The sequence below is a fragment of the Orycteropus afer genome, unplaced genomic scaffold (assembly GCF_000298275.1).
Source record: "Orycteropus afer afer isolate SDZICR_OR568_19922 unplaced genomic scaffold, OryAfe1.0 scaffold00105, whole genome shotgun sequence".
NCBI classification, from domain to species: domain Eukaryota; kingdom Metazoa; phylum Chordata; class Mammalia; order Tubulidentata; family Orycteropodidae; genus Orycteropus; species Orycteropus afer.
In genome coordinates this window covers 5814561-5832724 of record NW_006921692.1, presented here as the reverse complement: position 1 = coordinate 5832724, position 18164 = coordinate 5814561, and the positions used below count along the sequence as shown (strand labels likewise).

Sequence of the window (18164 nt, the reverse complement as noted above, 5' to 3'; positions counted from 1 at the left end):
GCAGAGAACACAAATGGTATAGCTTGCTAAAGGCATTCTTATGTCCAAGGATAGTATCTAGGATTAAGTTAATTTGATCATTAAGGAAGGTTCTAGTAAATAAATGGTTTTCTTCTAACTTCTAGTTAGTCATTCTTGTCACTAAAGAAAAGTGCTTCAGAAATTCTTGGGGCCATTTTCCATGCCTCTGACAAACCTCTCAACTTTACTTTGTTCAAAAGACTTACTTCCTGACAATCAGCCAGTATAAGAACATTTAAACTACAATACTACAGCACAGGAGTCTCTGCTTACCTGCACTGGTGCCTGCACCGGATGTGAGGTCTCCACCCATCAGACCACCTGTGGATTAAAGGGAAAGATCAATAGGAGAAAGGCTAAAGACTCACTAAACAGAACACTTTGCCTTTAGCAGCCTCAGTATTGTGTCCTTTCTCAAGAGTCACAAAATTGTGAAGTATTGCCTAAGTCAGATGTAACAGCTGACATTTGTTTTATTGTGGCATGCTGTGCTCAACATTACAAATATATTCAACCACTGACATCTAGCAGAATCTTTTTTTTTTTTTTTTAAGAAAGATTACATTAAAAAAATACAGTCTTTTTAAAGAAAAAGAAAAATGTGGAACAAAACCCAAAAACACAATAATGACCAGAATTACTGGCCGGATGGAGTCTGGTGGGAGGCCCAATACTATGGCCCTGGAATACACTTAGGGCCTGGAATAAAACTCACTTCTGGGGGTGCCAAGGTGTACACACGGACCACTCAACTCAGGGTGAGGCACCTGCATACTGTATGGAGATGCATCCCTTGGAGCAATCGACCACAGGGCATCAGAGGGGCAACATTCCCACAGAGGAAATGCAGGACACACCGGAGTACATAATTATGAGGGGGGGTGCCACTGGGCAGGGAGGGGAGGAGAGTGGGTTAGGGTTGGGGACAGTAATTAGGAAAATAAATACAAATTTAAAAATAAAAAAACAGTCTTTGAATGTCTCTGCATTTTTATTATTACGAAGTTGAGTTTTTCCTAAGATAATGTATAGTCAGAAGAAAAAAAAAAGTCTACCATATGCTTAGATAATTATGCATTTGGTGGTTAGTTCTTCATAGATATGTTTACACAATTATTTCTGTGCAATGTTAATTATCCAGGGGTTTGGCCATTTCATGAATCTACCAACAACAAATTCAGATACTATATATAACCTGAATTTTACTGACAAGATAAAGTTTTCACTAGCCACAAATTTAGAAACATACGCTTATTCATTGCTACCATAAGAAAGTGCATTAAAATTTGTGTTTATTTATGACAGTTGTAATGCTTCAATAAGATAATGAATATAATAATTATGTTCAGTTTTTAAAGAAAAATATTTAATTAAAAAATAATAGAATATCACCTAGATTAATTTCTAATTGCTTTTAAGTCATACTCTATAATTACTTGTTGTCTTTCAAAATGTTCATTACATTTTAAGAAAATGTTTATTATTTCCAATCAAAGCATATTTTAAAAATAAACCATCAAGTTTTTAAAAATTAAATGAACACGAGTTCATTAAATGTGAAATTCAACTGAATTTGAGTATTATCTGAAAAGAATACATATGGCTATTGAAAGTTATTACAAAAAATTTCAGGCATATTCAAAAGTAGAGAGAATGGTACAACAAACTCCTTTATGTCAGTCGACCAGCATCAAGATTTATCAAGATTTTTTTAATTTGACTTATTTTCACTATAAAGGCAGATATTTAAGTATTCTAAAGTTAAAAAAAATTCATTTATGAGTAAATGCTCTTATTACAGTTAGGTGCCTAAGAAATATTAGCAATTTTCTGTGGAGTGACTTCTTAAAAATGTAAGGTAAATATGTAATGGTGTGCTATATATATGATTTAGAAATACAACAGTTTTTGATGCTTCTTTAGGAAATATGAAGGAATGGTTTACTGATAGTCAATCGACATTTACTTTAGTTCCTACTATGAGCCTCGCAAATCAACGGGACAGTCTTCTCTTCCAGAATCTTTCTAAATCCATGAGGGAAATAGACACGTTCTATAAAGTAGACCATAATGTTGTTGTTATTTGATCTGAGTACTAAGAATGATCAAATTAGTTTTGAACAATGATTTATTTTCTGTAGGACATTGTTGAATTATATAACAGTAAGGATCTCCTAGAAGTGGAAAGCCAAATTTGTGGCTGGTGTACATATGGCCTATCATGTGCTCTTAACTTCATTTGTGATTCAATTCCTTTTAGCCTCACACTTATATATTATGGTATAAGTATGCCTTTTTGCCTAAAATCTTTTCTGGGATTTAGTTAGTGTATAAATAAATTTATAACTGACCAAAATAATAACTAAAGGGGTAAATGCTATCAATGGTGAGAACTAAGAACATCCAGGAAGATTTTGCAGAAGAGGTGATAGCTTCCTGGGAGGAAGAGGGAAAATGACATTTTAGGCAGAAGCATACAGAAAAGTGTGGAGACAGCATATTTAGCAACATTTTATGCGGTTAAAATGGAGCCATATGAGGGGATGGTGAAAGGCTGAAAAGGTAAGCTGCAGATTATGAAAAATTTAGAAAAATATGCTAAAGGATATAGGTTTTATCATGTAGAAGACCTAGCAGTAGGCAGAAGTTAAGCAATGAAGAAACATAAATGGAAAACTGGAGAAGTTGACATTTTGTCGATAAAAGAGCCTTGGCTTCTTCTAATCATTTGTTAACATGAGGTCTCAGAGGACGTACCTGTGTTACCTGCACTCGGGGGTCGATGTGTTACACCAGGAGACATACTATTCCTCTGCAGAGAAGGGTGGGCCAGTGGCAAAAGGTTGGGGTTTCCCAGTGAGCTGACGGGGTTGCTGTATACCAAACTGTTATGGCTGGACACTGGGATGGAGACTGGCATCTCAAAGTTGGGAGGTGGAACAGCCTGTGGAGCAGAAAGAAAGATGGGTAAAAGAGAAAAATAGTAAAAGAAACCCTCAAACATTGTTGTTGTTGTTATTTGCCATTGAGTCGGCCCCAACTCATAGTGAACCCTCCTTGGGTTTCCGAGGCAGTATCACTACGGAAGTAGGATTGCCCAACCTTCCTTCCGAGGAGTGGCTGGTGGGTTTGAACCGCCAGCCGTCTGCTTAGCAGGCAAATGTCTTAGCCACTATGCTACCAGAGCTCCCTCAAACATAGACAGCCTTTATTTTTTATCAAGAAAAACTCCAAATTCAAAACCGCTGGAGGCCTAGAAGACCGTAAAGAAGAGCTCTCAAGATGTTCAGCTCGTAATTTCTCTAATGTGCTTCGAACACTTTCTTTGCAACTATTAGAAAATGTTTCACTTTTGTTTAAGACAAAGCCCTATTTCATTAGACTCCATTGTCTTTGAATTCCATTCCATTAAGTAATAATTGCTCATTTGTGATATCTGAGTCTGGTGCCAGAAATGACTGCGAGATCAAAGGTACATGATTGTGATAACTTCACAGAGAAAAAGGAAGATTAAAAGGCAAACTGGAGCCTTCGAGTTTAATTGCTTATTGAAGCATATTTATGTAGAAGTTTAATGATATAAAATAATTTCCAGGCATGTGAATAGCATATATACCTTAATTATTATTTTTTTAAAGTCTGTCTTTAAAAGTAACTCTAAAGATAATAGACATTTTAAGATACTGGATTCAACAGAGCATATATCATTCAATAATTCACATTTTAAAATAACATCTCATAATATATGTTATTTTTCACATTTTGGGATATGCTGCCCTCACAAATGGTAATAACATTATCCCAAAATGAAAGAGCTGGCAAACACTTAGTCAATTAAAGATCCCTAATCAGAGTAACTTAGGTTCTGGTTTTTAAAAATATTATTTTGATAATTTAAGCAAAAATCATGTTTATTCTCTGCTTAAACTAACTAATCATAGTTGTAACTCGCTACTCTCATTTTTAACATTACAAATGAAAATACTGTCTGAATATTGCCAGAGGATTCATAGAGCATTCTTAATATAAAATGAGTATGTATAATAAATATATTAGAAATGGGGTTTATATAGAGCATTCCCCCAGAAGTTCTCAAGCCATTGTACAAGTTTAAATGAATACATGCACGTGGCCCAAAAACATCTATCTTATGACTCCTTTTCCTAGCCCTAACACTGATGTACTGTTAATGAATGATTGATTGGCTGACCTGAATCCTATGTGATAATTTGTAATAATTCTGTTTATCCTGGTGATGATTGTACTATGAGTTATGTTTCCTTAGTCTCTGTTTTTCTTTTCTGGACATGTCAATATTGCCAAGGGCAAATTTTCATATTTCTTTTCTTTCACATGTCTTTGATTCTTCATTGTTTTAGAGGGAAATTAAAATGTCCAGTTGATACGTTAATACAGTTCTCCTTTATTAGGCTATATCTATTGTAAACAGGGCAACAAAAGATAATTTTTGGATAGACACAGTGATATAATTAAATATAAATTGTTTTCTAAAATACAAAAGAATATATAATATATTCTGTATAAAATATAAAACAAACATATCCACGAATTTCTGCCTTTTTGAACCAAAAATATTAGTGTATGCTGTAAAATAAATGTCTGTAGAGTGAATAAAAGACCCAATAAGAATTATTCTAACACCTAAGATAACAAAGTGAAGGAATTATGCTAGGTATTCTCCATTGCCCCTCCAGATGCACTCTCAATACTCTCCACTATGCTCTGTGCTCAAGAGGCTGACCCCTCCAGACTGCATCAACCAGGCTCTCCTTGCTCTATGGCTTCAGCTTGGCCAATGGAGTTACCTTCAGAAGTTCAGACGATGGGAGGAGAGATAGATCAGAGTGTTACTTTACAGTAACAATCTAGCCTTCCAACTGGGCCCAGGTTGGTAGAGGCTGGATTCTCTTAGACTTCTACGGCCCTTTTTGGGTTGCTCTCTCCTGCCTACAGACATAGACCTTGATGTGTTCTTGTAATTTCTCCCTCTACTTGCCCTTTCAAGGCTAGGGTGGTAATAGTGTCTTAGTTTCAAGCCCTGATGTATTTCACTTCTCCTTTGGGCTTCTGGTGGTGTAGTGCCTAAGGCATTTATTTGACTGCTAACCAGAAGGCTAGTGGTTCAAATCCACCAGCTAATCCTCAGAGGGAAGACTGGGCAATCTACTTTTGTAGAGAGAGATACTGCCTCGGAAACCCAGGGAGGGGTTGCTATGAATCAGAACTGACTTGACAGTGGTGAGTTTGGTTTTGGTTTGGTTGGACTTCATTTAATTCTGTCCATTTGTAAACAGTCCTTTAAATGAACTCTCTTCAATTAACTTTTTGAATGTGCTACCTATCTCCTGGGAGCTCTGGTAGCATAGTGCCTAAAGCACTTGACTGCTAACCAGAAGGCTGGCGGTTCAAACCCACTAGCCACTCCTGGGAAGGAAGGTTGAGCAATCTACTTCCATAGTGATACTGCCTCAGAAACCCAAGGAGGGGTCACTATGAGTCGGGGCCGACTCGACGGCACCTAACAACAACAAACAACAACAACTATTTCCTGCTGGACTTTGAGCCACCTAGTAACTCAGTACATTTAGAACAGTGGTCCTCCACAAGGTTGCCATATCTCCTTGCTGTTGTTAGGTGCCATAGAGTTGGTTCCTACTCATAGCAACCCTGCGCACAACAGAATGACATACTGCCCTGTCCTGCACCATTCTCACAATCGTTGTATGTTTGAGCCCATTGTGGTAGCCACTGTGTCAGCCCATCTCGTTGAAGATCTTCCCTTTCACTGATCCTCTGCTTTACCAAGTGTGATGTCCTTCTTCAGGGACTGGTCATTCCTGACAACATGTCCAAAGTACACAATCCTTCTAATGAGCATTCTGGTTGTACTTCTTCCAAGACAGATTGCTTTATTCTGGTAGTCAGTAGTGGTATATATACCATATTCTTTGCCAACACCGTAATTCAAAGATATAAATTATTTTTTGGTCTTCCTTGTTCATTATCTGGTTTTCACATGCATATGGGGCATTTAAAAATATTATGACTTGGGTCAGGTCCACCTTAGTCCTCAAAGTGATATCTTTGCTTTTCTAACACATTCAAGAGGTTTTTTGCAGCAGATTTACCCAATGCAAAATGACCTTTGATTTTTGGCTTCTGCTTCCATGGACATTCATTGTGGATCCAAGTAAAAAATGAAATCCTTGACAACTTAAATTTTTTCTCTGTTTTTCATGATGTTGCTTACTGGTCCAGTTGTGAGGATTTTTTCCCCTTATGTTGAGATGTAATCCATACTGAAGCCTGTAGTCTTTGACCTTCATCTTCAAGTGCTTCAAGTATTTGTTTCCAGCAAGCATCCATGAATGACACGCTGTTAAGGAATTCTCCTCCAATTTTGATTTCATATTCTTCTTCATACAGTCCTGCTTTTCAGACTATTTACTCAGCATACAAATGGAGTAAGTATAGTAAAAGGATACAGTCCTGACACACACCTTTCCTAATTTTACACCACACACTATATCCCCTTGTTATACTTGAGCATCTGCCTCTTGCTCTATGTACAGGTTCCTCATGAGCACAATTCACTGTTTTAGAATTTCCATTTTTTACAATGTTATGCATAATTTGTTACGATCCTCACAGTTGAATGTATTTGCATAACCAATGAAACACAGGAAAACACCTTTCTGTATTCTCTACTTTCACCCAAGATCCATCTCACATCAGCAATGATAATTCTAGTTCCATCCTCTTCTGAATCCTGCTTTTATTTCTGTCAGTTCCCTGTTAGGTACTGCTGCAACCATTTTTGAATTATCTTCAGCAAAATTTTACTTGCATGTGGTATTAATGATATTGTTTGATAATTTCTGCATTCTGTTGGATCACTTTTCTTTTGAATGGTCACATATATGTATCTCTTCCAGTTGATTGGCTAGGTAGCATCATCCAAGTTTCTTGGCATAGACAATTGAGTGCTCCCAGTGTTGTATCCATTTGTTGAAACGTCTCACTTGGTATTCTGTCAGTTCCTGAAGCCTTGTTTTTCTCTAATGCATTCAATGTAGCTTCAAATTCTTCCTTCAGTACCGTTGGTTGTTGATCATATGCTACCTCCTGAAACAGCTGAACACTGATACAGTGACTCTGTGTATTCCTTCCATCTTCTTTTGATGCTTCTTGTATTGTTCAGTATTTTCCCCATAGAGTCCTTCAATATTGCAATTCAGAGCTCTGGTAGCATAGTGGCTAAGGCACTTGACTGCTAACGTGAAGGCTGGCGGTTCAAACCCACCAGCCACTCCTCGGAAGGAAGATGGGGCAATCTACTTCCATAGTGATACTGCCTCGGAAACCCGAGGAGGGGTCGCTATGAGTCGGGGCCGACTTGATGGCATATAACAACAACAACAACATTGAATTGAAGTTGAAGTGAAGGCTTGAAATTCTCCTTCAGTTTTTTTCAGTCTGAGAAATGTGGAGCGTGTTCTTCTTTCTGGTTTTCTAACTCCAGGTCTTTGAATATTTCTTCATAATACTTTACGTTGTGTTCATGAGCTACCCTTTGAAGTCTTCTGTTCAGTTCTTCTATTTTAGCATTTTGTCCATTTGCTTTAGCTACTCTACGTTCAAGAGCAAGTTTCAGAGTCTTCTGACATCCAATTTGGTTGTTTCTTCCTTTCCTGTCATTTTAATGATCATTTGCTTTCTTCATATAAGATGCTCTTGATGTCATTCCATAACTTGTCTGGTCTCCAGTCACTGATGTTCAATGCATCAAATCCATTTTTCAGATAGTCTTTAAATTCAGGTGGGATATAATCAAGATCATGTTTTGGCTCCCATGGACTTATTTTAATGTTCTTCAGCTTCAACTTGAACTTGCATGTTCCACAGTCATCTCCTGGCCCTGTTTTGACTTATGATGATACTGAGCTTCTCCATTGCCTCTTTCCACAGATATAGTTGATCTGATTTCTTTGTATTCCATCTGGTGAGGTCCTCATGTATAGCCACCATTTATGTTGTTGAAAAAAGGTACTTGCAATGAATAAGTTGTCTTGCAAAATTCTATCATGCATTCTCTGGTGTCAATTCTATCTCTAAGACCATATTTTCCAACTACTGATGTTTCTTCTTTGTTGTCAACTTTTGCATTCAAATCACCAATAATTATCAATACATCTTGATTACATATTTGGTTAATTTCAGACTGCAGCAGTTGGTAAAAATCTTCAGTTTCTTCATCTTTCACTTCAGTGGCTAGTGCATAAATTTCAGTAATAGTAGTATTAACTGGTCCTTTTTGTAGGCATATGGATATATCCTACCACTGACAGCACTGTATTTCAGGATAGATCTTGAGATGTTCTTTTTGATATGAATGCAAAGCCATTCCTCTTCAATTTGTCATTCTTGGCATAGTAGAGCATATGATTGTCTGATTCAAAATGGCCAATATCAGTCCATTTCAGCTCACTGATGCCTAGGATACTGATCTTTATTAGATTCATTTCATTTTTGACTACTTCCAATTTTCCTAGATTCATACTTTGTACATTCCATGTTCTGAATGTTTGCAGCTGTTTGTTCATATTTTGAGCTGTGTCCTATCAGCAAATGAAGGTCCCAAAATCTTTACTTTATTCACATCATTAAGGTCAACTCTACTTTGGGTAGGCAGCTCTCCTCCAGTCATACTCTGAGTGCCTTCCAAACTGAGGGGCTCATCTTTGGGCACTCTATCAGACAGTGTTTCACGGTTCTGCATAAAGTTTTTCAGCAGTATATCAGACAGTGTTTCACTGCTATTTGTAAGGTTTTTAGTGGCCAGTTTTTTCAGAACTGGATAGCCCCATCCTTCTTCCTAGTCTGGCTTCCTCTGCAAGCTCCAATGAAACTTGTTCACCATGAGTGACCCTGCTGGTATTAGAAAGACAAGTGGCATAGTCTCTAGTCTCACAGCAACACAAAGTGTAAGCCACCACAGTATGATAAACTGAGACAAGTGGTGGATTTTTCCCACAGAATCTTCAATATTACTATTTGATGTTTGATTTTTTTCTTTTGTTCTTTTAGTTTGACAAACATCAAGTGTGTTCTTCCTTTTTGCTTTTCTTAATACAGGTCTCTGCATATTTCATTATAATTCTTGTCTTCTTAAGCCACCATTGGAAATCTTCTATTTAGTTCTTTTACTTGATCACTTCTTCTGTTTACTTTAGTCACTCTATATTCAACAGCAAGTTCCAGAGTCTCTTCTGACATTCATTTTGTTTTTTTTCTCTCTCATTTCTGTCTTTCTAATGACCTTTTGCTTTCCTCATGTATGATGTTCTTGATGGGATCCCACAACTTATCTGGTATTTGGTCATTTGTACTCATTGATTTAGTTAGTTCACTAGTGTTCCTTAATGAATCCAAGGAGCTAGACTAAGCTCCTTGCTTAGTCCAATCCCCTACTACTACTTATCCTCTGAATATTCTACAGAATGTTGATTGTTTCTTATTAAGGAGCTCTGCTGGTGCAGTGGGTAAGGCATTTGGCTGCTAACCAGAAGGTCAAAAGTTCAACCCCACCAGCCACTCCATGGAAAGAAGATAAGGCAATCTACTTCTGTAAAGATATACAGCCTTGGAAACCCTATGGGGATCACTATGAATTGGAATTAACTTGATGGCAGTTGGTTTAGGGAGCAAAAGTAATTATTTTTCCCCATGCGTGAATATATGCAATAACAAAATAAAGAGGTTTATTAATAATCATTTAATGAATTAATGACCATTCTAACAAGCAGTTCAGTGAAAGTCTACTTTTCTTCCCTTCCTCTGACTGTCACCTCCCCAAATTATTTAATTTTTAGTGTTCTGGACTACAAACAATTCTTTGGTGATTATTATAAAACTCACATGTGATTGGCTAAATGGCAGTCAGATATAATTCTGGTGTCAGTGTATACATCAACATTTAGAATTCATAAAACATGCTAATATTTTTGTTCTCTACCTCTTGCTTTATTTTCCTATCAGTACCATAAACTAACCAAAATTCTGAAATCAAATTGCAAATTTAAATAATGATCACACTGCGGACATAATTCAGCAAATCATAAAGAACACCTTTCATATCAGAAACCTCAGGTGCAATCCAAGCTGTGTTAAATTGCTATTTAACCAGGCAGGTCATCTAATTTTCTTGGAACTCCATTTCCTTACCTGAGAAATGAAGTGGTTTTATCCATAAAGACACCAAAAGGTTGTAAACATTTTCTGCTGCAAAGGTACTATGTTGTTTTTGTTGGTTGCTGTTCCAATTGCAACTCATAGTGACCCCATGTGACAAAGGAGAAGTGCCACATCTGTTTTTTCTTGGCTATAATCTTTATGGAAGCAGATTTCCAGGTCTTTCTCCCCCAGAACCCCTGGTGGGTTTGAACTGCCAAACTTGTGGTTAGCAGCTGAGTGCTCAACCATTGTACCACCATGGCTTCCTAAAGGGACTATACTAGTGTATAAATGTTAACATGAAGTTTATGTTATTATTTTTCCTCTTGCCTTTTCAAAATTAGGAACTGTAGAAAGTATCTATATTAAATTTTTCCCCTAAAAAAATTAAAGCCAAGAAGTAGTTAAAAACTCCATACTTGGCAAAGGTCTCAGAGTCAGGCTCCAAATTTTGGAACACTCAAGAGAGGAAGGAAGAAGAAATTTGGGGATGATTAAATATAATGCTGTAGTCAGGACTGGCTATAAAATTTGCAGGGCCCAGTGCAAAATTAAAATGTGGGGCTTTGTGTTAAAAATTTTAAGAATTTCAAGATGGTGACAACAAAGCATTGCACCGAGTATGAGCCCTCTGAGAGCAGGGCCCTGTGTAAACTGCACAGGTCTCATGACCATGAGTGTGGCCTCAGCTTTGAGAGATACAGGTATGAAAGCTAAAAAGCTTTTAGTCTCTATCCCTGAACAAAGAATCATGGTTACTGAAGTGAGTCATCGTGGTTAGAAAGGTATCTGAACTCTTATCCAAAACTCAGTATTTTCCCAAATTTACCACAAGGAAAAACCCAATAAAACATCAAATAAAATATTTTTAATAAAATATTTTTAGTTAATGAGGCTTCTTTTATTTAATGTGAATGATTGAACTGAATCCCTTTCACCACTAATGACACCTTTAACTTTTCATCAACCATTACCAGGCTATTGAGAACTAGCAGAGAAAATATTAACACAACGATGAAGACTACCAATTTCTAATATCCAAATTTTCTCAAGGCTGTCTACAACTCTCTGACCTACACTTGCTTCTTCCCTCTCTGTCTCCAGTTCCTCCCAATTTCCAAATCTTCATCATTCTCAAGTCCTCCTTCAAGTATCTGATGTTTCTACAGAAACTAAATTAAATATAAAAAGTAGAGACCACTAGTTGTGTGCCCTGAACCTTGGCAGTGAAAGCAATTTGTGTTGGCTACTAACTCAAAGGACAGCGGTTCCAACCCACCCAGCAGCTCCACGGAAGAAAGGCCTGGAAACCTGCTTCTGTAAAGATTACAGCAACTCTATGCAGCAGTTCTACTCTGTAACACATGCGGTCACCATGAGTTGGAATTGGCTCGATGGCAATGGATTTTTGTTTTTGCTTTGGGTAGTGCCCCACTCAACTTCACTCTGCCTACCTAGCACCTTAACTGAGCTTGGGCTCAGCACCCTCCTCCTGTTTATATCCCATCTCTTTCTTCTCCTTGGTCCTTGAGGCACTTTCTCCATTTTATTCCCATTGTAGCCATATCCATATATTCAGTGTTTTCCTTTCTTCAAGCCTTCCCCTTCTGAACAAGCAATTTTGAGTATTTTTCATTTTACTCCTCCCTCTTTCCTACTTGCAGCATCATTTCTCTCTTCTCACAGTCCTATTATTCCAAAGAATATATATACTGTTTCTTTCCACTTCCTCCCTTGCTCACTTTCCATCAGTCTTGCATCTGCTCCTCCTTCCTTCAGCACATTTCCTAATTCCTGGTTCCTCAAATGGAGCAGTTTTTTCTTTCTGTGAAGCCCAACACGAGGCATAGCAAAACCCACATGAGGAAATGCTGGTCGACAAGGTTCCAAATCACCCTTGAATTATTTCATGTAATTGAGGAATATGGGCATAAATTATATTATACAAACAGGTGATTGCAAAATTAATTTTTCTATTTTAAAAAGGAATCTCTCTAAACTGGGTCTTTGAAACAGAAAAATAATTTTGTAATGTTTTTAAAGAGGTGGAGACTCTCTCCTCCACACAAAGGGCAGAGTGTCCTTGCCCTGATGTAAATGTTTTAGCAGCTGTGGAAAATTTCAACAAAATTTACTTCCAGCAACCGAAAGCAATGTGCAGAAACTGGGCTTTTCATCGTGGGGACTGAAGCACTTACTGACGAGATGAAGACTCTGAGGGCAAAGCAAGGAGCTGTGCAGCTCTTCTCCCAGCTTGGCTTGTGCGCTCTAATGTGGTTTTCATCTTTTACCACACACCACTGCACCTCTTAAGAAATCATGTTTCTTGATTTTGAACTCTTCACATGACAGGGTAAAATACTGAGAGGGAATCCAGGTATACATCACACCTTTTTTTCCAGAAAGCAAGGAAGTAAGGATCCAATGTGTAAACATGGGCATTCTGCCAGAAATCTGGGGGTGAAAATTTTACCCATGTATGAGGTTGCTTCCATCTGACAGTGATCAGCAGTACTGTATATATTTGCCTTTTCAATAATACGTAGGACGTTTCCTCCTATCTGAGATATCCAACGGCTTTCAAGTTAAAATCCTGCATTCACAAACTTCTGTGAGGAACAGTTTGGAACTAGTGTGTTATTACCTAGCAAGAGGAACTGAGGTTATCAGAAATAAAAACTAGCCCAAAGGAAATATGTATTTCCTTCTTTTGGGCAAGATAAAATCCCAATGGATATTTTACTATTCAGGAATTCTGGGGATGGATAGAGTGGGGAAAAATGTGGAACAAAACTCAAAATCATAAAAGAGACTAGGCTTACTGGTCTGATGAAGGCTGGTGTAACCCCTGACTCTGTGGCCCTTAAGCTAGGAACTGAATTTGACCACCATGAGTCAATCGGCACCTAACGATAGACAAGCCTATAAGGTGAACAGTAATGCCAGGAGGGAATGCACTCAACAGAACAATCAAGCATATGAGATTAAGAGGACAGCATTTACCCAGGGATAGAGCTAGGAAGGTGGGAAGGGATGGGAAGGAAGGATGAAGGGAAGGGGTGGGTGCAGGGAAGAAGTGGGAAGAATGCTGTTACAGTGTAGGGATTGCAGTAAATATTACAAAATAGAATGTGTAAGGATTGTTGAATGGGAAACTAATTTGTTCTGTACACTTTCACTCAAATCACAATTTAAAAAATAAAAAAGAGCATGATGCTCATGGTAGATATTCTTTACCAATTAAGCTAAACAATTATTAGGTTGAAAGAAGACTTCAGGAGATATTTTTGGTTTAAGGTTTAAGGATTACCTCAGGGCAAGAGTTTTGGTTGTTCTTGTGAGCCATTCAGTTGGTTTGGACCCAGAGCCCCCTTCTGTATGATGGAACAAAAGGCTGTCCAGCACTGCACCGTCTTCACAATCACTGCTCTGTTTGAGCCCACTGTGTCATTTCATCTTATCTAGGGTGTTCCTCTTACTCTGTAGTACCCCTACTGTACAGAGGAGGGTCAGTGAGGCTAAGCAACTTGCCTACCAGCTCTGAGAAGTGGCACCCTCCAAGAGTTCCTATTCTGAAGCCCACAGTACCCAGAGAGGTGTAGCAGGCAGAGAGCAGGCATCAGAGTGAGGCTGGGTTGCTGATCATGGAAGCTGGGAGTTTGGGAAGTTAACAGTCAGCTGAATGTCTTGCTAGAACCCTCCATGCCCTGGGCTGGGGTTGCCAGATTTTACAGGACATGAGTAAAAAATTACTTAAAAAAAAAAAAAGAATAATTCTGGGGATAACAAGTATGCATTGCTGCATACGATAGGAAATACTACAGCTGATAAAAAGCTCACGGTGAATGTGCTGTATATAACACTTGGTTTGATGAAACCTTTAAGAATTTACAGCACTTAGTTTTCCCTCATGATTTAAAATTGGGAAAGGTGTGTGTCAGCGTTGTATCTTTACACCACATTTATTCAATTTGTACGCTGAGCAAATAATCCGAGAAGCTGGACTACATGAAGAAGAACGAGACATAAGGATTGGAGGAAGACTCATTAACAACCTGCAATACGCAGATAATACAACTTTGATTACTGAAAGTGAAGAGGACTTGAGGCACTTACTGATAAAGATCAAAGACTACAGCTTTCAGATTACACCTCAACATAAAGGGAAAACCAAAGTCCTCAGAATTGGACCAATAAACAACAACATGATAACTGGATAAAAGACTGAAGTTGTCAAGGATTTCATTTGATACATTTAACAACCACGGAAGCAGCAGTCAAGAAATGATGCAATGTATTCCATTGGCAAATCTGCTGCAAAAGACCTCTTTAAAGCGTTAAAAAGCAAAGATGTCACTTTGAGGACTAAGGTACACCTGACCCAAACAATGGTATTTTCAATTGCCTCATATGCATGCAAAAGATGGACGATGAAGAGGAAGACAGAAGAATTGATGTCTTTGATATATGGTGTTGGTGAAAAATACTAAATACACCACAGACTACCAGAAAAACAAACAAATCTGTCTTGGAAGAAATACAGAGAGCATGATCCTTAGAAGGAAAGAATGCAAGACTTTGTTTCATGTACTTTGGACATGTTATCAGGGATGACCAATCCCTGGAGAAGGACATTATGCTTAGTAAAGTAGAGGGTCAGCAAAAAGAGGAAGACCCTCAGTAAGATGGATTGACACAAGCAGCTGCAACAATGGCTTCAAACACAGCAATGAGTATGAGGATGGCAAAGGTCTGGGTGGTGTTTCACTCTGTTGTACATAGGGTCACTATGAGTTGGAATCACCTTGATGACACCTAACAACACCAATGCCTTTCCCTCCAGATAGAGTGTATTAATTATTCTGTTTTAACAAAAGCTCTCCTTTTGGCATAATTTCACTTAATATGTATTTATGAAGATAGAAAGTTGAATTATGCATATATTTTAAGAATAAGTTTTAAAGTGTTCCATTTAATACAGGCTGATTGTGTACCTAATAAGTGTAAAGCATTAATTTATCTGTGCATTCAATTGTGGATTCGGTTTACAGCCTTTGTCCCCAAATAACTGCACTTGTCATTGCCAAAGCACATTTTCACTGCAGTCTCTCTCTCTGGATCCTCAGGTTTAGGCTGTTTGCGAACTTACAGAAATCATTCTTTCTTGCAAAAGGAATTAAATACCTTCTAAGTAGCATATATATAATTCAGGTTCAGACACTGACATTAGATATTCAAAAAGGACGTATATCTTGAGTTTCATCACTTTTTGCCACAAAATTAACATCTTTAGATTGGCGACAGAATATAATAGAGGGTATGTACTTTTTTCTCTATATAGGTGGGCAAACAAAATAATACATGCAGAGTTATTTCTCTTAAATATCTGGCAAGGCATATGACTGATAGTTAGAATTTTTTTTGGACTCGGTTAAGACAAAATTTAGCCAAATGTTAAAGCATGGAAAATATTGGTGTATGCAAAGCAAATATTCTGATAAAGCTTTAAAATCACCCCAGCACACAAACATGTTGAAATCTTACCATTAAGTTTCATGCAGTCTGTTTCCCTGCAGCGAGCATTAGCTTTAACCCTTCAGTGCTACTGTGGAATTTCACGGACAGGGAGGAGGCTGAAGTTTCATTTAAAAACAAGTTTTTATTTAGGTGATGACTCTCAAGTTTATATGAGAGAATTTCAGTTCCACTTGTGTGTCTTGTTTCAGGACAACATATATATTTATATGTACATATATATGTGTGTGTGTATGTGTGTGCACACATACATATATAGGTATGAGTCCCTTAATGTCCACTCTACGTTCTGTGAAATAGGATGGTATGTGATTTGGATGTTGTGTGAACACCATATTATACAGAGGTAGTCCCCGTACAATTTGTAGTGAAATCCTCATAAAGCCTATTATATTAAAACCTTATGCGAGCTTGCTGAACAAAGCACTAGAGCTATATCCACTGGATACAGGAGGTTGGTAGGTTGGCTTTGCTGGGTGTGTGGCTGGGCTAGGCAGGGTTGTGCAGGTAGCTGGATTGGGACTTTAAGCATGTCTGGATGCAGGGCAGAAGGGGACCCATAGGAGGTACAGAGAGGTGGCCACAGGGACTAGGTGTGCAGGTGCTGGAAGCAAGGCTGGTGGTGGCAGCCAGGGCTGTTGATGTGGCCACTTCCTTACCATTTGCCACTGCCACCACCACCCAGAGCCAGGAGCTAGCGATTGGGCAGCATCTGGGGCAGGAGGGGAGGAGCTGCAGCAGGCACTGCCCTGGGCCTGAGTGAAAGGCTGCATGGCTGCTGGGCAGGTGAATGAAGCCAGGAGGAGGAAAGGAGGAGGTGGAACTGGGGGAACTGGGATGCGCCCTGGAGTCCCACTGCTTGTTCACTCTGGGTGTTTAGGGTCTTTAAAACTATTGCTGTTGTTAGGTGCCATTGAGTCAGCTCCGACTCATAGCAACCCCTATATACAACGGAACGAAACACTGCCCAGTCCTGCACCAGCCTCACAAAACCATTGGGAGTAAATAATAAACAAAGGGAGGGCTGCTTTCCTTTCAGGAAAAAAACAAAACAGAAACATAACACCTTAAGGGATCATGAAGGTATATGTGGTGGATGCTGCTGTAACAATCAGTAAGTGATGCATACGTGTATGTATATTTTACAGTGAATCTTTAAAACTGTTCAGAAGGAGATTTTAGTATTGTAATTTGCGTGGACTATGCATTTTAAAGATTGAGTAAATTCAGGGTGTGTCACATACTCTCTTCCTCCTATGAATTTTCTACCTCAGTGTGAACTTCATGTTGGCAACACTTTTAGATTACATAATTGAAGCATCCCCTAGGGATTGCTTTGTAAATGAACCACCCGTAGGGTGAGATGGCTATTTTATCTGTTTCATTTTCAAATGCTTCTAGGAGAAAGCTATCACTGAAAGGGTTAAGGTATGTTACCGCAGCAGTTATCAGCAGACCAGCCATCTACCTTGGGTACTTACAGGAATTTTATGACTCTTGATCATATTATCAAATTCTTCATTAATTTTTTTGTATTTTTCTTCAGTGCGTGGGGTGAGTGCATAAGAGGAGTCAGGATCGGGGCTTTCACAGCCTTTGTTTTCTTTCTTGTTCAATGCCTGCCAGGTTCAGAGAAATACCAAGAGTAAAAAAAATGAAGGGTGTGCTGAGTACTTACACACAATCTTTGCCTGCTGATCATTAGATCAATATCTTCGTTAATTTTCCTGTACTTGTCCTCAGACTCAGGGCTGTGACCTACTGAATCGTCTGCATCGGGGTCTGGACTGTCACAGCCATTAAGGCCCTTCTTTCTCAATGTCTGAAATACATAATTTGGAAAGTTCAAACCTAGAGAAAGGCTGTAAGAGACATTCAGGGGTGTTACAGAAGTTCAAGCTGTCCAGCACTTCAGATTTTATTACACATGCTATAGTACATTAAAGAAAGCACAGAGAGAAACCGTGACTCATTTCAATAGCGTGCTCATTAAATAAATTAAATAATTCAATATTAAGAGAAATATTCTTTTTGCAACTAAATTTAGTCAATGAACAAAGAGGGTATGAGGGTGGCAGTTTCGTGAGAAGGAGTTCATATGTGCTTCTGAGACCTCGTGTGAGACAATCGCAGCCGAACACAATGAAGGAGGCAGATTGCAACACTCTTATCTTCCCACAGAAAAATTAGAAGTCAGGACATTACACAATTTCAGAATCTGGATCATGACAAAAGCAGAAATGTTGAAAACAGACCCCTGATTTGAATTGAACGTAACGGTTGGCATGAAGGTGTCCTGCGACCTCATTTTGATGTTCACTTGACAGTAAGAGAACCTAGCTAATATGTTCACC

General features: G+C 38.4%; 1 protein-coding gene across 1 annotated transcript in view; it reads right to left on the bottom strand.

The window, feature by feature from the left end:
• Window positions 1-18164, bottom strand: part of MEF2C (myocyte enhancer factor 2C) — a 113785-nt gene that overhangs the window by 29843 nt on the left and 65778 nt on the right. Inside the window, exons 3-5 of the mRNA XM_042781323.1 lie at window positions 17292-17429; window positions 2779-2965; window positions 295-342 (exon numbers count right to left, since the gene is read on the bottom strand). Of these exons, the coding sequence (XP_042637257.1) occupies window positions 295-342; window positions 2779-2965; window positions 17292-17429 (373 nt within the window). The remainder of the gene's footprint in view (window positions 1-294; window positions 343-2778; window positions 2966-17291; window positions 17430-18164) is intronic.